Consider the following 15,943-nt stretch of genomic DNA (forward strand, 5'->3'; position numbering starts at 1 on the left):
CACAGCACCACTTCCAGTTTTTTAGTGGTTAATTAGAAATAAGTCTCATGGTCTTTAGTATCCATGCTGGCTTTGAACTGTGATCCTCAGATCTCAGCCTTTTGAGTAGCTAGGGATTACAGGCATGAGCCACTGTACCTGGCTGTGAATAGCCTTTTGATGAGTCCTACAGGACAATATGTCCTTAGGAATTCTGTTTTTGATCTTAGAGTAATTTTTTTTTCTTTCTTTTTTTTTTTGCCAGAGCTTGAAGTCATGGTCTTGGCACTGTCCCTAAGCTTTTGTTTAAGGCTGGCACGCTACCACTTGAGCCACTGTGCCACTTGGAGCCTTTTCTGTTTATGTGGTTCTGAGGAATCAAACACAGGGCTTCATGCGGGCTTGGCAAGCACTCTATCCTAAAGCCACATTCCAGCCCCTGTGTTCTTTTTATATAATGATACAAAAAGAAAACATTCCACCTTTTAAATTAGTCTTTTAGTAGGAAGAGGTTGACAGCAGCACTGAACAGTCTAGATGAGGTTTTTTTTTGTCCATTTAGATGCTTTTAACTTTGTAGTTTTACATATAAACTAATTATATATGACTTCTAGGTTGGTTTTTTTTGGTCAACATTCATATTTGGTACTATAGAAGGTCTTAGTAGAACTTGTACTTTGAGGACTTCATTGACTCTTAGGATTGGTTATTTTAAAGTTCTGAATTAGGGTCCGGAGTTTGGCCTAATGGTAGAAGTGTTTGCCTAGCATGCATGAAGACCTGGGTTCGATACCTCAGTACCACATACATAGAAAAAAAAAAGCCAGAAATGGTGCTGTGGCTCAAGTGGTAGAGCTCTAGCCTTGAGAAAGCCCAAGGACAGTGCTCAGGCCCTGAGTTCAAGGCGCAGGACTGGTAAGAAAAAAAAAAGTTCTGAGTTAAATGAAAACTTGCTACTCTGCCCAAGTCCCAGATGCCTACTGTAATAATTGGGAATATAAAAATAAAGGGAAATGTATACTAACACCAGCAGAATGAATGGAAGAATTCCACCACATACCAATACTTGGAGGAACTGCTGTGGTTTTTTTTTTTTTTTTTTTACTGATGACTAGACTAGCAGGCTATCCCTAGCAAAAACCTACCAGTACTGTTAGCTGGAGAATTGGGAATAAGATTAGTTTATAAAAGCAAAACTGAATTCTCCTTAGCAAGTAGTTGGTTTGGTATTGGCATTCAGGAACAGATCATAGTGCTCAATTAGAGATGGTGCATGTTTTATGTTGATTAAAATAAGAAGAGGGCCAGAAGCATGGCCTACTGGTAGGGTACTTGCCTAGCATACATAAAGCCCTAGGTTCGATTCCTCTGTACCACATATAGAAAAAGCTGGAATTGTTGCTGTGGCTCAAGTGGCAGAGTGCCCAGCCTTGAGAAAGCTCAACGACAGTTTCCAGGCCTTGAGTGCAAGCCCCAGGATTGGCAAAAAAAAGTTAGTTAATTAATTAATTAACAATAATAATGATAAAAATAAAGTAAGAACTGCTCCTGTAGTTCAGAGGAAAAAGGCTAGCCCTGACAGTTATGAAAGGGATACAGTCCTCTACTATGACTTCACAAGCCTGTAATTTCTTTCTTGTTTACTTTGCCAGTCCCAGCACTTGAGCTACAGCACCACTTCCAGCTTTTTCTATGTATGTGGTACTGAAGAATCGAATCCTGGGTCTTTGTGCATGCTGGGCAAACACTCTACCACTGGGCCAAATTCCTGGCGCTAGACTATAATTTCTTTGTGACATTATGTAAGCATCTGTAATTCTAATATGTCAAGAAAATGATCATTCTTGAATTTTGCATTCCCACTATTTGAACTTGAAATATAGAGTAGCAATTTGTAAGATCTTGTGAAGAAGTTACCTCATTTTCAATGCTAAACAGATTCCTCATTTCCAATAGCAAAAAATTACCAAAGAAAAAGGTTTAGTTTTCAAAGATGGGGAAGGATCGACTGAACCAAATAAATTAATGTACTTGTTCTCCTATGAAATGGTCTTACCACTCACTCAGGAAGAACTTTCAGACAGTCCAAGGTCTGCTTTCAGTTATTTACCACAAAATGAGGACTTTTTTATATTTTAAAATTTTTAAATAAATGTAATATTGAGAGCAAACAGCAGATTGGGATTATATAATTTTATATCAGTTTAGAGAAAAAGTAAGTGAGCAAATGAAGATGAGGACAAAACTACATTATCCAAACTGCATTCAGAGACGATCAAGCAAGATTAGTGAAAAATATTTAAACAAATAATTGCTAGCAGAATAATTTTCAAGAATGTGAAAGCATCATATAAGCAGTTAAGACACTAGTTAGCCTAGAAAAAGGTAATAGAAAAAAAAAGAAAAAGGTAACAGAAATATACCCATAATAAATAATGTAAAAGATTGTCACCCCCAAATCTGTCAATAAACCAAGGTTTTTTGTTTCAAAGACAATCCATTTCAGACAATTAGGTATTCAGTGGAAAATGATGTCCTTCCTAAAATAAATTCTATTTTGTATAATAAGAAGCTAATCCAAACAAAAATAGGATAGGAAAGATATGATATTTTTTAAAAATGGTGGTAAACAGTAAAACAAAAGTTCAGAATGAATGTCAAAATAATTGGACTTAACATGTGTCTGAATACACAAAATTATTAAAAAGAGATTATAAGAAAATAAATGGTTGGGAATTAAAAGCCCAGGTGGTTAACATAGTCTAAGAAGAGTATATATGTATAAAACTCTCCTTTAGGGGCCCAGAGCTTAGCCTAGTGGTATAGTGCTCGCCTACCATGCGCAAAGCCCTAGGTTCGATTCCTTGGTACCACATACTCAGAAAAAGCCCAAAGTGGCACTGTGGCACAAGTGGCAGAGCACTAGCTTTGAGCAAAACGTGTCCAAGGTCAGTGCCCAGGCACTGAGTTCAAGCCCAAACAAAAAACAGGCCGTGAGTTTGGCCCAGTGGTAGAGTGCTTGCCTAGCATGCACGAAGACCCAGGTTTGATTCCTGGGTACCACATACATAGAAAAAAAACTGGAAGTTGTGCTGTGGCAAAGTCTTAAGAAAAGTCTAAGGACAGTGCTCAGGTTTTGAGTTCAAGCCTGATAACTGTCAAAAAAAAAAAATGCTGGAAGTGGTGCTGTGGCTCAAGTGGTAGAGCACTAGCCTTGAGGAAAGCCCAAGGACAGTGCTCAGTCTCTGAGTTCAGTCTCCAGGACTGGCAAAAGGCAAAAACTCTCCTTTGATAAAAATAAGGATACATATCCATATATATATATATATTTGTGCATCATGGAGCTTGAACTCTGTCTGGGTGCTGTCCCTGAGCTCTTCAGCTCAAGCCAACTGAAATAAGGATATATTTTGCTTTTAAAAAAAAAAAAAAAGTAGCTACTCAGGAGGTGAGGTTTAAAGCCAGCCCAGCAGGAAAGTTCATGAGACTGTTTGTCTCATGAATGTTTGTTCTGGCCTTGAGTCCTGTGACCTGTGATGATAAAGCTCTGGGGCTAAGTGCTTGCCGTGGCCACTGATGAAATGTGAGGGATTAGGAAGATGTGAGTGCCACCTGCAGTGCTTTGTTACTGTTGATGTTTATTTCACTTGGGTCCCTTTTTCAGTGAAGCAGTCACCTGGCCTTGGTCCAGTTGAGCTGGCAGCTGTCATTGCTGGACCAGTCTGCTTTGTGTGTATCTCACTCATGTTGATGGTATATATCTGCCATAACCGCACTGTCATTCACCATCGAGTGCCAAACGAAGAGGATCCTTCGTTAGATCGGCCTTTTATTTCAGAGGGTACTACATTAAAAGACCTAATTTATGATATGACAACATCAGGGTCTGGATCAGGTAATGTAATTGTTTCATCTTTTTCCTATGTATTTTTTAAAATTACAGTATTTGGTTTATAGTATTTATTCAATTATAGTATTAGATTTTGTTAAAACTTAAGACAGTATTCCAGGTTTGCACCTAATAAAAGTCTTTAAGCTTTGTCTCTCTCTGACTATGACTAGTTTAGTATAGATAAATTGGAGCTTACATTTTTGCTCTTGGAACAAGTAAATCAGCTCCACAGTTGTATTAATTTCTAAGTATTCTTACATTGCCTAATTTGTTTTTCATGAATATGTGAGGTAGGAAGGATGAGGGCAACTGTTCTCACAGATGAGGCTCAAAGGTTTTTTTTTGCTGGTCCTGGAGCTTGAACTTATGGCTTGAGCACTGTCCCCGAGCCTCTTTGTGCTAATATTATATCACTTGAACCACCGTCCTACTTCGTGCTTTTTCTGAGTAGCCTTCATTTCTGCCCCAGCTGGCTTCAAACCTAATCCTCAGATCTCAGCCTCCTGAGTGCTAGGATTACAGGCTGAGCCACTGGTGCCTGAGCTAAGTTCAAAGATGTTTAAATGATATGCAGCTACCTTTTCTATTCAGGACTGGCTAGCAACTTTATTTTTGTATTTGAAAACTGGCACGATAGAAATGTGTGTGAAATTGGGATGTTATTTTATCTCAGGTTTGTGGGTTTTTTTTGTTGTTGTTATTGTTGTTTTAGTTAAACCAGTGGATTCTTAGTCATTTTCTTCAGAACAGAAAGTATGGCCACCTTACTATTTAATGTAGCTTTGTGGGCACATGACCTCTGAGATGTTTACTTTTCTGTTTCGTTGATTTTTATGGGATCAGAAATGATACTAATGGCCAGAATCATCCGAGGTAGATTTTAGCATAAATATTTCACTTTTAAAATGAGAGAGAAGTATCTTTTATTTTTTTTTCTCTTTGATGAGAGTGGAACATATTCCTATTCACTGCAGTTTTGGAATTTAATACTTGGCCTAGACATCAATGGATCAAATTCCAGCACAAGCTTGGTTACTAATTAGTCCTTGGTTAAGCCATATTTCCTCTTTGGACTTTTATTTCCTCATGAGAAGTACAGAACAGAAGCTAGGCACGGTGTCACATCCCTGTAATCCCAGTACCTAGGAAATAGAGGCAGAAATATCATGAGCTTGAGGCCAGACTGGGCTTAATAATAGTGGCACCCTTTCTCAAACAAATGAAAAATTAAAAGAATACAAAACACATTCTTTTACTAAAAATAAAGCAATTTGTTAGAACTTTACAATGACATATGTATATAGATTCTGTCTGTCTGTCTGTCTGTCTGTCTGTCTGTCTATCTTTCGAAAACCTTATCAGCATCAGAAAAGGGCAGCCTTGAAGCACAAAATCACATTAATGATGTAAAAAGCCCACATAATGACAAATATCTTTATTTTAAGGAACTTAATATCTATTGTTTATGTAGACCAGTACATTAAGTATCATGAGGAAACTTACTCTATGACCTGAAGCCTTCTGTAAAACTTGATAGTATATATTCAGTAAATTTATTCTTTCCCTGAACCACATACAGACTTTTTCTGGAGCCAGCCTTTTTCTTAAGACTACCTTAGGGGTTCCTTGAACCAGTTTGGGAATGAGACGATTAGACGATTAGACTAAGAAGGAGCAGCTTAAGTAGTGAAGATATAGTGAGAGAGAAAGAGACAGAGAGAGAGAGGGAGAGGGAGAGGGAGGGAGAGAAGGAGAGAGGGAGAGTGTTTCATTGATTTGGAGTTAGTTCAAAGGGTTCCCAAAGGGGGAAAAATATTTTTAAGTAAGTTATGCTGTTCTAAAAGTCACAAAAAACTGGGGTAGCCGACAATCATTTGAAATTAATCCCTTGGACAGTTAGGGTGCCAACTTGTACCCAGGGAAATCAAAGCAGTGCATGCTCACAAAGCTCACGTAAATAAAAGCATTACTGTGTGCATGGCAATGATTTCTTTCTTTTTAAAAAATTTTTAAAATTTTATTGTTGGGACGTTATACAGAGAGGTTACAGTTACATTTCATCGGGTAGTAAGTATGTTATTTCTTGAACATTGTTACCCCTTCCCATGTTTTTCTTTCACTTTTCCTCTCTTCACCCCCTCCCATTCATCTTGTTTTTCCCTTACCTTCCCTTTTTCAAATAAACGTATATGCAATATACCAGGTACCACATTCCGATACAGTAATAACATGAGGTAAACCATAAGGGGAAAAAAGAAAAATAGAAAAGAAATAGTTTCACATAGTACATTAAGAACAACAATCACAAAGATAAACCTGTTGTTTCCATATTGTGGAGTTCATTTCCCTTAGCTTCATCCTATGTGGACATTTGTATATAGCTTTTGAGTTATTATGATCCTCTGTTAGGAGAAGCCTGGAGGTATACTAATTGTTACAAATGAGGGAAAACATGGATCCTATGTTTCTTTTTTCCCTAGTCTTTCCATTTCCTTACAAATGGGCGATGTCATTCTAACTGATGGCAGCATAGTGAATTCCATGGTGTAAATATACCACAGCTTCATGATCATGGCATTGATTTCTAAACAAGCTTATGTTTGTCTCTTAAAATATAGACATGCAGAATGAATTATTCTTTTTCTACTTAATGTATTTTTCAAAGTTCATCAGGTATCCCAGCTCTGTATTTTCTGAACGCTTCTTTCATTTTACGCCTTGCTCTGTAAAACTTTGCTGATGTCTCATGCTTCATTTATTTCATCTTTAAACTAAAAGCTATGAAAAGCTTGTTAATGGATTATTGTGAAGTTCAAATGAGACATGTTTGTGAAATAATTAGTAAAATTGAGTCATGTCCAAATAGCCTTCTTTCTCTTTCTCGGTGAACTTCTCCAAGCAGAAAAGTCCATTTCCCTTACTGCTGCCTTGTACATAACATTCATGCCTGTGAACAAGCAAGATGATTATTCACAATACTCTTTTTAGTTCTTCACTCATTGAGGAAAAGGTAAAGTAAAGCATTTCCTGTTTAGAATTCACATGTTCATAACTCATTACCAGCCCATATTTGAGGAAAGACCTCATCTCTACCTCTCAAAGCCTAGTTTTAACTTCAGAACTACAGGGAAGACTATAAAGAACTGTGTTGTAGCAGCTCTGTGAAGATAACCTAATCACTGTTGTATTAATATTAATCACAGGTTATACCTGTACTCATATTTAGGCCGTAATTAGATTGTAAATTATATGCCAGTTTTTGAAAGAGTGGGGTATGTGTTTGTTAGGTTTTATGTGTGCTTGTGAGCTCTTGTATTTTATGTGTATTTTCGGGTCTTATTTTCTCTCCCACAGTTTTAAAAAAGGGAAAGTAATATGATAATATGAATTTAACATGCTTATTTTTGTCACTAGAAGAAAATTGTTACTTTAAAAATGCTTAGTTATTCATATGGGTTAAATCCAATAGAGAATATCATGAATCTAAATTTGGTTTTTAATTTTATTTCTGTATCTCGAATCCAGTGTGAAGGGAAGGCAACATTTCTCATTTTCCTGTTAATCTTTCCTGAGCATTACTGTTTATACATGTATTAAACCTGATGGGTATTTCTGGACTTCCTGTTTTTGATAACTTCTTTATTTACTCATTTGTAACCTCTCAATTTAATCTCTTGAAATGAACTCTTCAGTATGCTTCTAAATGTGTGCTATGGCTCTCTATGGCTCTTTACAAAGCTTTAAGAAAATTTAGTGAGTCATTTACAGTAAAAAGCACATAATGATTAGAAATGGATTGCTCATAGTTCAGAGTTCCTTGATTTATTTAAATCAGAGCTGTTTTTCACAGATTTGTTTTTAGCTGGAAATCTCCTTGTACATAAAACAATTGTTTATAATTAGAATGTTAACTAGGGAGGGTATACAACAAGAAGAAAAGACCCATCTGAGAAACTTAAAGACAGAAGAGAAGAACTTCTGACCACTTTCTGACCACATTTGGACTTAGAAGCATTTTACATCTAAAATCAGAGGGTAGATAGTTCATTTACTTTGATCTAGTTAAATAGATCAAAGACAGATTGTAAATGCCATATTTATGTCTACATATCTTGTGTAAATAAAATACTAGTATAGAAATTATGTTAGTATATTTTAAATGATAGTTCCTTAGTGGCTAGAGAATAAGATACTAAAAGATTGTCCCAAATATAGAATGTCTCTCTCCTCTCCCCTTTCTTTTTCTTTCTCTCTTCTCTCCTCCTATGTTTGTCTGTCTCTGTCTGTCTGTCTGTCTGTCTGCCTGTCTGTCTCTCTCTCCCTCTCCCTCTCTCCCCCTCTCTCCTCCTCTCTCTCTCCCCCTCTCTCCTCCTCTCTCCCCCTCTCTCCCCCTCTCTCCCCCTCTCTCCCCCTCATGTCTCTCTCCTCTCCCCTTTCTTTTTCTTTCTCTCTTCTCTCCTCCTATGTTTGTCTGTCTCTGTCTGTCTGCCTGTCTGTCTCTCCCTCTCTCCCCCTCTCTCCCCCTCTCTCCCCCTCTCTCCCCCTCTCTCCCCCTCTCTCCCCCTCTCTCCCCCTCTCCCCCCCTCTCCCCCTCTCCCCCTCTCCCTCTCTCCCTCTCTCCCTTTCTCTTTGTGCAAGTCCTGGGATTTTAACTCAGGGCCTGGGCATTGTCACTAAGCTTTTTATAACTCAAGGCTAAAACTTTGCAGCTTGGCCTAGCATTGAACTGCAGTTCTCAGAACTCAGCCTCCTGAGTAACTAGGATTAAAGGCACAAGCCACTGGTGCATAGCCCAAATATAAAATCTCTTAAACATATAGATAAGTTAAATTGGTTTTTTTACAAGTAAATTCCTTTAAGTGAAATAAGTATGACTGTATTTAAATATACATATTTTAGAGTAAAGCAATGTCAGTTACTAAAAATAAAAACAAAATACAACTTTTCCTATTACTTTGTATCATTCTTTCAGTTTCTATGTTACATTGGCCAGTTAGTAAGTCTGAAATCTGCCTTGAAACAGTTTCTATGTTAAAATTTATTAAAACTTAAATCAGAGCTTATTTCAGTATTTTTATTTATTTTTTTATTTTTTGGTATGCCAGTTTTAGGGCTTGAACTCAGGGCCTGGGGGCTATCCCTGAGCTACTTTGCTCAAAGCTGGCACTCTACCATTTGAGCAACAGCCCCACATCTGGCTTTTTTTGGTGGCTAGTTCGAGTCTCATGGACTGTCCTATCCAGGCTAGCTTTGAACTGTGATTCTTAGATATTAACCTCCTGAGTGGTTAGGATACAGGTGTGAGCTACAAGTGCCTGGTGATTTCTGTGTTTCTTTTTTCTTTTTCTATTCTTTTTTTTAAGTAGGATTTTTTTTTTTTTGGTGGGTTATGGGGCTTGAACTCTGGGCCTGGGTGCTGTCTCTGAGATCTTCAGCTCAAGTATATCACCCTACCCTTGAACCATAGCCCCACTTCCTATTTTATTAGAGATTAATTGGAGGTAAGAGTTTTAGGTCCTTTAGAGCCTGGGCTGGCTTTGAACCGAGATCCTCATATCTCAGCCTCCTGGTAGCTAGGATTATAGGCATGAGCCACTGTGCCCAGCTCTGTGTTTCTTAAGTTATCATTTTTTTTCTTCTGTCTTACCAAAGTCTTTTCTGAAATAAGATTTTAGTATCACTTCCCCCTAACCATGGCACTTTTTTCAAAGTCTGTCCTCTTTATGTACAGACTTCATTGGTCATTACACTGTCCTTCAGTGCTCTTCATGTTCTGGTGATAGTTTCCCCTCCCTTTGGGTAATCAGACTGGTTCTTGAAATATGCACCTTTCCTACCTATTGTATTTCTTTTTTTCTATTTTGGTTCTGTCCATTCTATAAAACACAGACAAATTGAACTTACTTTACAAAGCTTACTTTGACCTTATGGGCTGGAGTTTCTGGATTATTTTATTGTACTATAAAATTTCCCTTTTTCATTTGTTGTTTTTGTTTTGTTTCTTAGATGTAGTCTGTATCTCCTTAGTGACATTTAAGTTCCTTAAAGGTAGAGTTTTAGGACACCTTCTGAGTCACTGTATATTACAGTGTTTGAGGAACATGTTTCTGATTATGTGATTATTGTTTGTTTTTGTCTTTAGGTCTACCACTGCTTGTTCAGAGAACAATTGCAAGAACAATAGTATTACAAGAAAGTATTGGCAAAGGTCGATTTGGAGAAGTTTGGCGAGGAAAGTGGCGGGGAGAAGAAGTTGCCGTGAAGATATTCTCCTCTAGAGAAGAACGTTCATGGTTCCGCGAGGCAGAGATTTATCAGACTGTAATGTTACGCCATGAAAACATCCTGGGATTTATAGCAGCAGACAATAAAGGTCAGTAGCATTTGCTGACCCATATGGAGGATAACAAAGTGTAGTTAGGACTTTTTTTTAAAGATTCACTACTCACTATATTTGGTGAGAAATAGATTTGAATTGTAAAAATGACATCCATTTAGTCAAATATAAACGTTAGGAAACAGACCCTTCATTCAGGTTGTCTTATCTCATAGCCAAATGGTTCTTATTCTCAAATTGGCTTAAAATGGAGACCTGTAATAGAAAGTCACATACTTGTTCTGTTTTTCGTTCTGGGCAGTTAGTTGAATTATTATAAGGTTGAAAAAGTTTATAAACTGTGGTTGGTCAAAATTTGAAGTAGGGTAGGGCTTAGATGTTTGTTTCTTGTAATTTCTTCCAACCCAGTAGGATATTTTGGTATATACACCAATGACCTTATTAACAGTTTGGTCTCAGATGGTGGTTATAGATAATTTTTAATGAATTTTTTTACACTTCTATATTTTCAAATTATTTACAATAAGCATCTTTTGCTTGGTTAAAAATATCTGTGCATTTCCTTATATATATATATATATATATACATTTACAGAGTATATTCAGTATGCAGAAAAGTAGAGAATAATATGTTAATTACCCATCAACCAGCTTCAACAATTATCAACTCACTGTCAATCACTGCTCTCGGATCTACTTACTCTACACCTAACCAAATCGAACCAGTCCTAGATAACCTATCTTTTCATCCATATACATTTCAGTCCTTATCTTTAAGTGATAAAGAGTATCTTCTGTCAAACAAGCATGTCTACCATTGTGATTTCTAAATGTTTTTCAAATATCCTGTCTGGTTCAGCTCTTCATTTATCTATTTCCAAAAAGACAGATTGTTTATTCAGATACAGTCGCAAGTACACATACTGCATTTGGTTGATACTGCTCATATGGCTCTTAAAAATCTTTGGTTTCCTTGCACTGTTTTTTTTGTTTGCTTGTTTGTGTTTTGCAACTTACTTGCTGAAGAAAATAAATTGTCCTGTGGGCTTATCAAAATCTGCAATTTTCTAATTACAGAGACAATATGGAATATCACTTAAGCCCCTGTATTTTTTTTAAAACCTGGCTGTTAGGTTTAGAGGCTGAATCTAATTGAAGTTTTAGTGGTTTTCGCTAAATACATACTAAGTATACTTCCTTCTTATATCAAAAGAGACACATAATACTTATGCTGCTGTACAGCAATGGCTGTGGGTAGCAATAATCAGTGACTACTAATACTTTACTACTATTTAAATTAAAGCAAAAGTCCAAATAGACAAAAGTAGTAGTCACACTTAGACCAAATTCTTTGTTCTCATTTTGTTTTTCCTACGACCTACTTAACTCCTCCCCCAATCCTTAGATTTTTCTTTCCCCTCTGACTTTCCTTCCTTTTTGTCTATTTTATTTTTTATTTATTTATTTTTACCAGTCCTGGAACTTGTACTCAGGGCCTGAACACTGTCCTTGGGCTTTCTCAAGGCTACAGCACCACTTTCAGCTTTTTTCTATGTATGTGGTACTGAGGAATTGAATCTGGGTCTTTGTGCATGCTAGGCAAGCACTCTACCACAAAGCCAAACTCCTAGCCCCTATTTTTATTTTTATTTTTATTTTTTGTCAGTCATGGGGCTTGAACTCTGGGCCTGGGCACTGTCCCTTGAGCTCTTCAGCTGAAGGATACTGCTCTACCCCTTGAGCCACAGTGCTACTTGCGGTTTTCTAGTGATTAATTGGAGTTAAGAATCTTGTAGTCTTTAGTGCCTGGGCTGGCTTTGAACTGCAATCCTCAGATCTCAGCCTCCTGAGTAGCTAGGATTACAGGTATGAGCCACGTGCCCAGCTTTTTTATTTTTTTAAAGGAATATGAAACTATTTATTGACTATTGTTCACCATTATTTATAATAAAGTAAACAGTATATAGTTGGGTAACATTCTGATTAGTACAAAGGTGTTCTGGCTTTTGTGGAACCAGTAACCCAGTACTGAAAAAAATTGAGCCTGGGGCCAGGAGTTTAGTCTAGTGGTAGAGTGCTTGCCTAGCATGCACGAAGACCCAGGTTTGATTCCTCGGTACCACATACACAGCAAAAAGCTGGAAGTGGTGCTGAGGCTCAAGTGGTAGAGTGCTACCCTTGAGAAAGTTCCAGGACAGTACTCAAGCCCCAAGCCCAAGCCCAGGACTGGCAAAAAAAAAAAAAAAAAAAAAAAAAAATTGAGCCTGTAGGTAAGGAATGAGTTAGGGAAAAGAAAAAGCATGCAGGTCAATAAGTATAAAATTTTGTTCACTCATTTAGGCCAGCAGGTCCTAAGAACTCGAAATGTCTAGCCAGCTGATTTTACATTCCATGAACTGAGTCTTAGATAGCTCATGATCCATGAGCTTTTAGTAAACGGATTCTAATATTCTGTAAAGAAATGGTCACTACAGAAACTTTTAATGAAAAGGAATAAAAATTTATCTTAGTTTTCTCATCTGGGTGAGGGAAGTTGTTGGTAGAGATACTTTTCCTTTCAAGAATTTTTGCTAACCTGTTGCATTTGTATATTTATGGCAGAGGCTAGAGGACCTAAAGTTGAAGCTAGTCTGGCTGCTTAATAAGTTCAAGGCCAGCCTGAACTCCCTAGTAACCCTGTTTTAAACAACAAAAAAAGCTAAAAAAAAAAAAAAAAAAAAAGGGCCAGGAATGTAACTCAATGATACCTTGTTTGCCTATATATGCAAGGCTCTGGGTCTGATGTCCAACACCTCTAAAGCAAACTCTACCTCTGTATTTTGTTTACACAAAAAAAATTCAGAATGGCCCTTCAACATAACAGTTAAAGACAAGTTGTTCTGATTAAATAATAACCAATGAAGTTGCCTTATGTATAAAAAACACAATCTGTTCCTGAATGCAGAGGAGATATACTGTGGTATTAAATATTATTTTCTGGTCTTCAACTTGTGATCCTCTTGTCTTAGCTTCCCAAGGCCTGGGCCTAATGGCTTATTCTTGTTATTCCCTCAGCAAAGGTTCCAATTCTACAAGTACTAATTGTTCTCTTAAAGATTTTATCTGCTCTGATTTCATGTTCTACAATGGTGGTGACTCCTAGATCTGCATTTTGAGTTTAAATCTCTTAGGGTTTGTATTAGGATGTATATTGCAAATTGCAAATGTGGATAAAGATGCCAGAGCTGCTGTGTCTGACTTTCAGATCCATTTGTTAAAAAGCAGCAAACAGCAATCATGGTTTAAAGCCAGCTTGGGCAGGAAAGTCTCAGGGACTCTTATCTCCAATTAACCATTAGAAAGCCAGAAGTAGAGGTGTGAATCAAGTGGTAGAGTGGCTAGACTTAAGCACAAAACATCAGGAACATCATCTGGGCCCTGAGTTAAAGCTTCAGGACCAGCAGCACTAAAAAAAGAAAAAAGGGCTGGAATGTAGCCAGAGGCAAAGCATTTGCCCAGCAAGTGCTATGTCTTGGGTTGGATCCCCAGTACAAAAAAAGAGCTTCAACCAAGTAAGGGAATGCTGTCATCTAGTGGTCACTATAGGAACTACCTAGCCCTATCGGTTCTTTCCTATTCTGTCTTCTTTGTCAAGAGTTAATGGACTTACTCAGAACCTAGACCTTCTACCCCAGTTCCCTATTCCATTATTTACACCTTACTGACTTAGCTAACTACATCTCATAATCCATGTTTATGCTCAGGCTTTTGCCTAACTTTCTGTCTCTTTGGTCAGTTGCCTCGTGAAGAATCTCCTTTTCCTTTACCGTAGTTCCTTTTTATTTCTTATGTTTGTGAACATTTCAAATTTACTCATGGGCTAATAAGCATTCACCTAAGCTAGTAATGTACTTAAAGATAAAGATAGTTTGGATAGAGATATAAGGGCTATGAAAAAAAGTTAATTAAAAGCTAGGATTATTAATCTAGTTCTTTGGAAAATACTGAGAAATTCCCTCTGGAACCTGAAAAGCTACATCTCCTTCCTTAATCTCTTCTAATCAATGTTGTTTTTGAAGTAACAACCTTCAAAATGCAGGATTTATGTCAATTATTTCTTTAATATTACAGCAAGTGGGGAAGGAAGAAGCCTATTTTAAGCTCTTATTTGCCAAGTATTGTATTACCTGAAATTTATAAGACTAGTACTATGTTCTTTTTGAAATCTTAAGTGATATAGAATATGATACAATTTTTTTCTAGAGGATCACCATTTAATCTTACCTCCTTCTGTATAGCCTTAAAAACTGCCACCACCTCACAGTAATAAAAAAACAGAAAAATTAACAATTATAGACTATTACTTTCTAACAAATGGATTTTTTTGGTGGATTTTAAAAAAAGATTTAAAAAAAAATTTTTTTTATTGTAATAAAAGGGTTACATGATATTTGCCAGATAGAAGGTGCATTAATTCACATACATTGATACCCTTTCACATGTCTTGGTCCCTATTACCCTCCTCCTCACCCCCATGTTGTTTTCCCCCCTTCCCCATCCGATTTCAAATAACCAAATACAAATATATCCAATATATCAGATAACAAAGTGAGATACTGTAACAATATGAGATAACCAAGGGACAGCAAAAGAGCTGAGATTTTATTAACATTGATTTTTACATCATATTTCAAATGTCATGTTTAACGAAAAAGTATTCTAGAAGGGAATCTCTATATACAAATCACTAGCACATAGATTTTAGAACATAACTAAAATTAAGCTGAGGGTTTGAATGTCACAGGTACCTATCAAATCTATATAACATTATGTCTATCGAGTATATATCCCACCATATATTTTTATGTCTATGCAGTTATGTTTATATCTTCAAAACCTTGTCCATAACATTGCGTACCCAAATATTGAGTCATCGCTCTTGTAGTGTTTGGATCTAATATCCACATATCAAGGAGACCATGCGCCTTTTGTTCCTTTGGTCTTCACCTATCTCGTTCAACATGATTCGCTCTAGTTCCATCCACTTCCCAGAGAATGCCATTATTTTATCTTGTTTGTTGACTATGTAGAATTCCATTGTATATATACATATATATATATGTATATCACATTTTTTGTATCCATTCATCTGTAGTAGGGCATCTGGGTTGTTTCCATCACTTGGCTATTGTGAATAGTGCAGAGATGAACATGGCTGAGCAGGTGTCCTTATCATATCCTGGGTTATGATGCTTAGGGTAGGTGCCCAGGAGTGGTATGGCGGGATTGTAGGAAGGTCTATTTTCAGTTCTTTAAGAAACCTCCAAACTGCCTTCCAGAGTGGCTGAATTAGTTTACATTCCCACTAGCGTGCAGTAGGGTTCCTCTTTCTCCACAAACCCGCCAGCATTTCTCCATGATTATTAAATAAAAGAAAAAACAGAGAGGCCTTGGTTAAGAAACTTTCTACTGTCATGTGAGTGGTAAAACTGACAAGCCCTGGGGCCGGGAGTTTTGGCCTAGTGGTTAAAGTGCTTGCCTACCATGCATGAAGACCCGGGTTCGATACCTCAGTACCACATACATAGAAAAAAGCCAGAAGTGGTGCTGAAGCTCAAGTGGTAGAGCTCTAGCCTTGAGAAAGTCCAAGGACAGTGCTCAGGCCCTGAGCTCAAGCCCAGGACTGGCAAAAAAAAAAACCAAAAACTGACAAGCCCTGGATTCCAACCTAGGTCAGAATGACTAAAGTGTGTATC

General features: G+C 37.2%; 1 protein-coding gene across 2 annotated transcripts in view; it reads left to right on the forward strand.

The window, feature by feature from the left end:
• Tgfbr1 (transforming growth factor beta receptor 1) overlaps positions 1–15,943 on the forward strand; it is a 57,569-nt gene that overhangs the window by 27,011 nt on the left and 14,615 nt on the right. Inside the window, exons 3-4 of one of the 2 annotated variants that reach the window (XM_090330315.1) lie at positions 3,644–3,874; positions 10,014–10,244. In XM_090330315.1, the coding sequence (XP_090186441.1) occupies positions 3,644–3,874; positions 10,014–10,244 (462 nt within the window). The remainder of the gene's footprint in view (positions 1–3,643; positions 3,875–10,013; positions 10,245–15,943) is intronic. The other variant, XM_090330316.1, reaches the window with a different exon arrangement.

Source organism: Megascapheus bottae, chromosome 3 (genome assembly GCF_031878675.1).
Source record: "Megascapheus bottae isolate mThoBot1 chromosome 3, mThoBot2.hap1, whole genome shotgun sequence".
Lineage (NCBI taxonomy): Eukaryota > Metazoa > Chordata > Mammalia > Rodentia > Geomyidae > Megascapheus > Megascapheus bottae.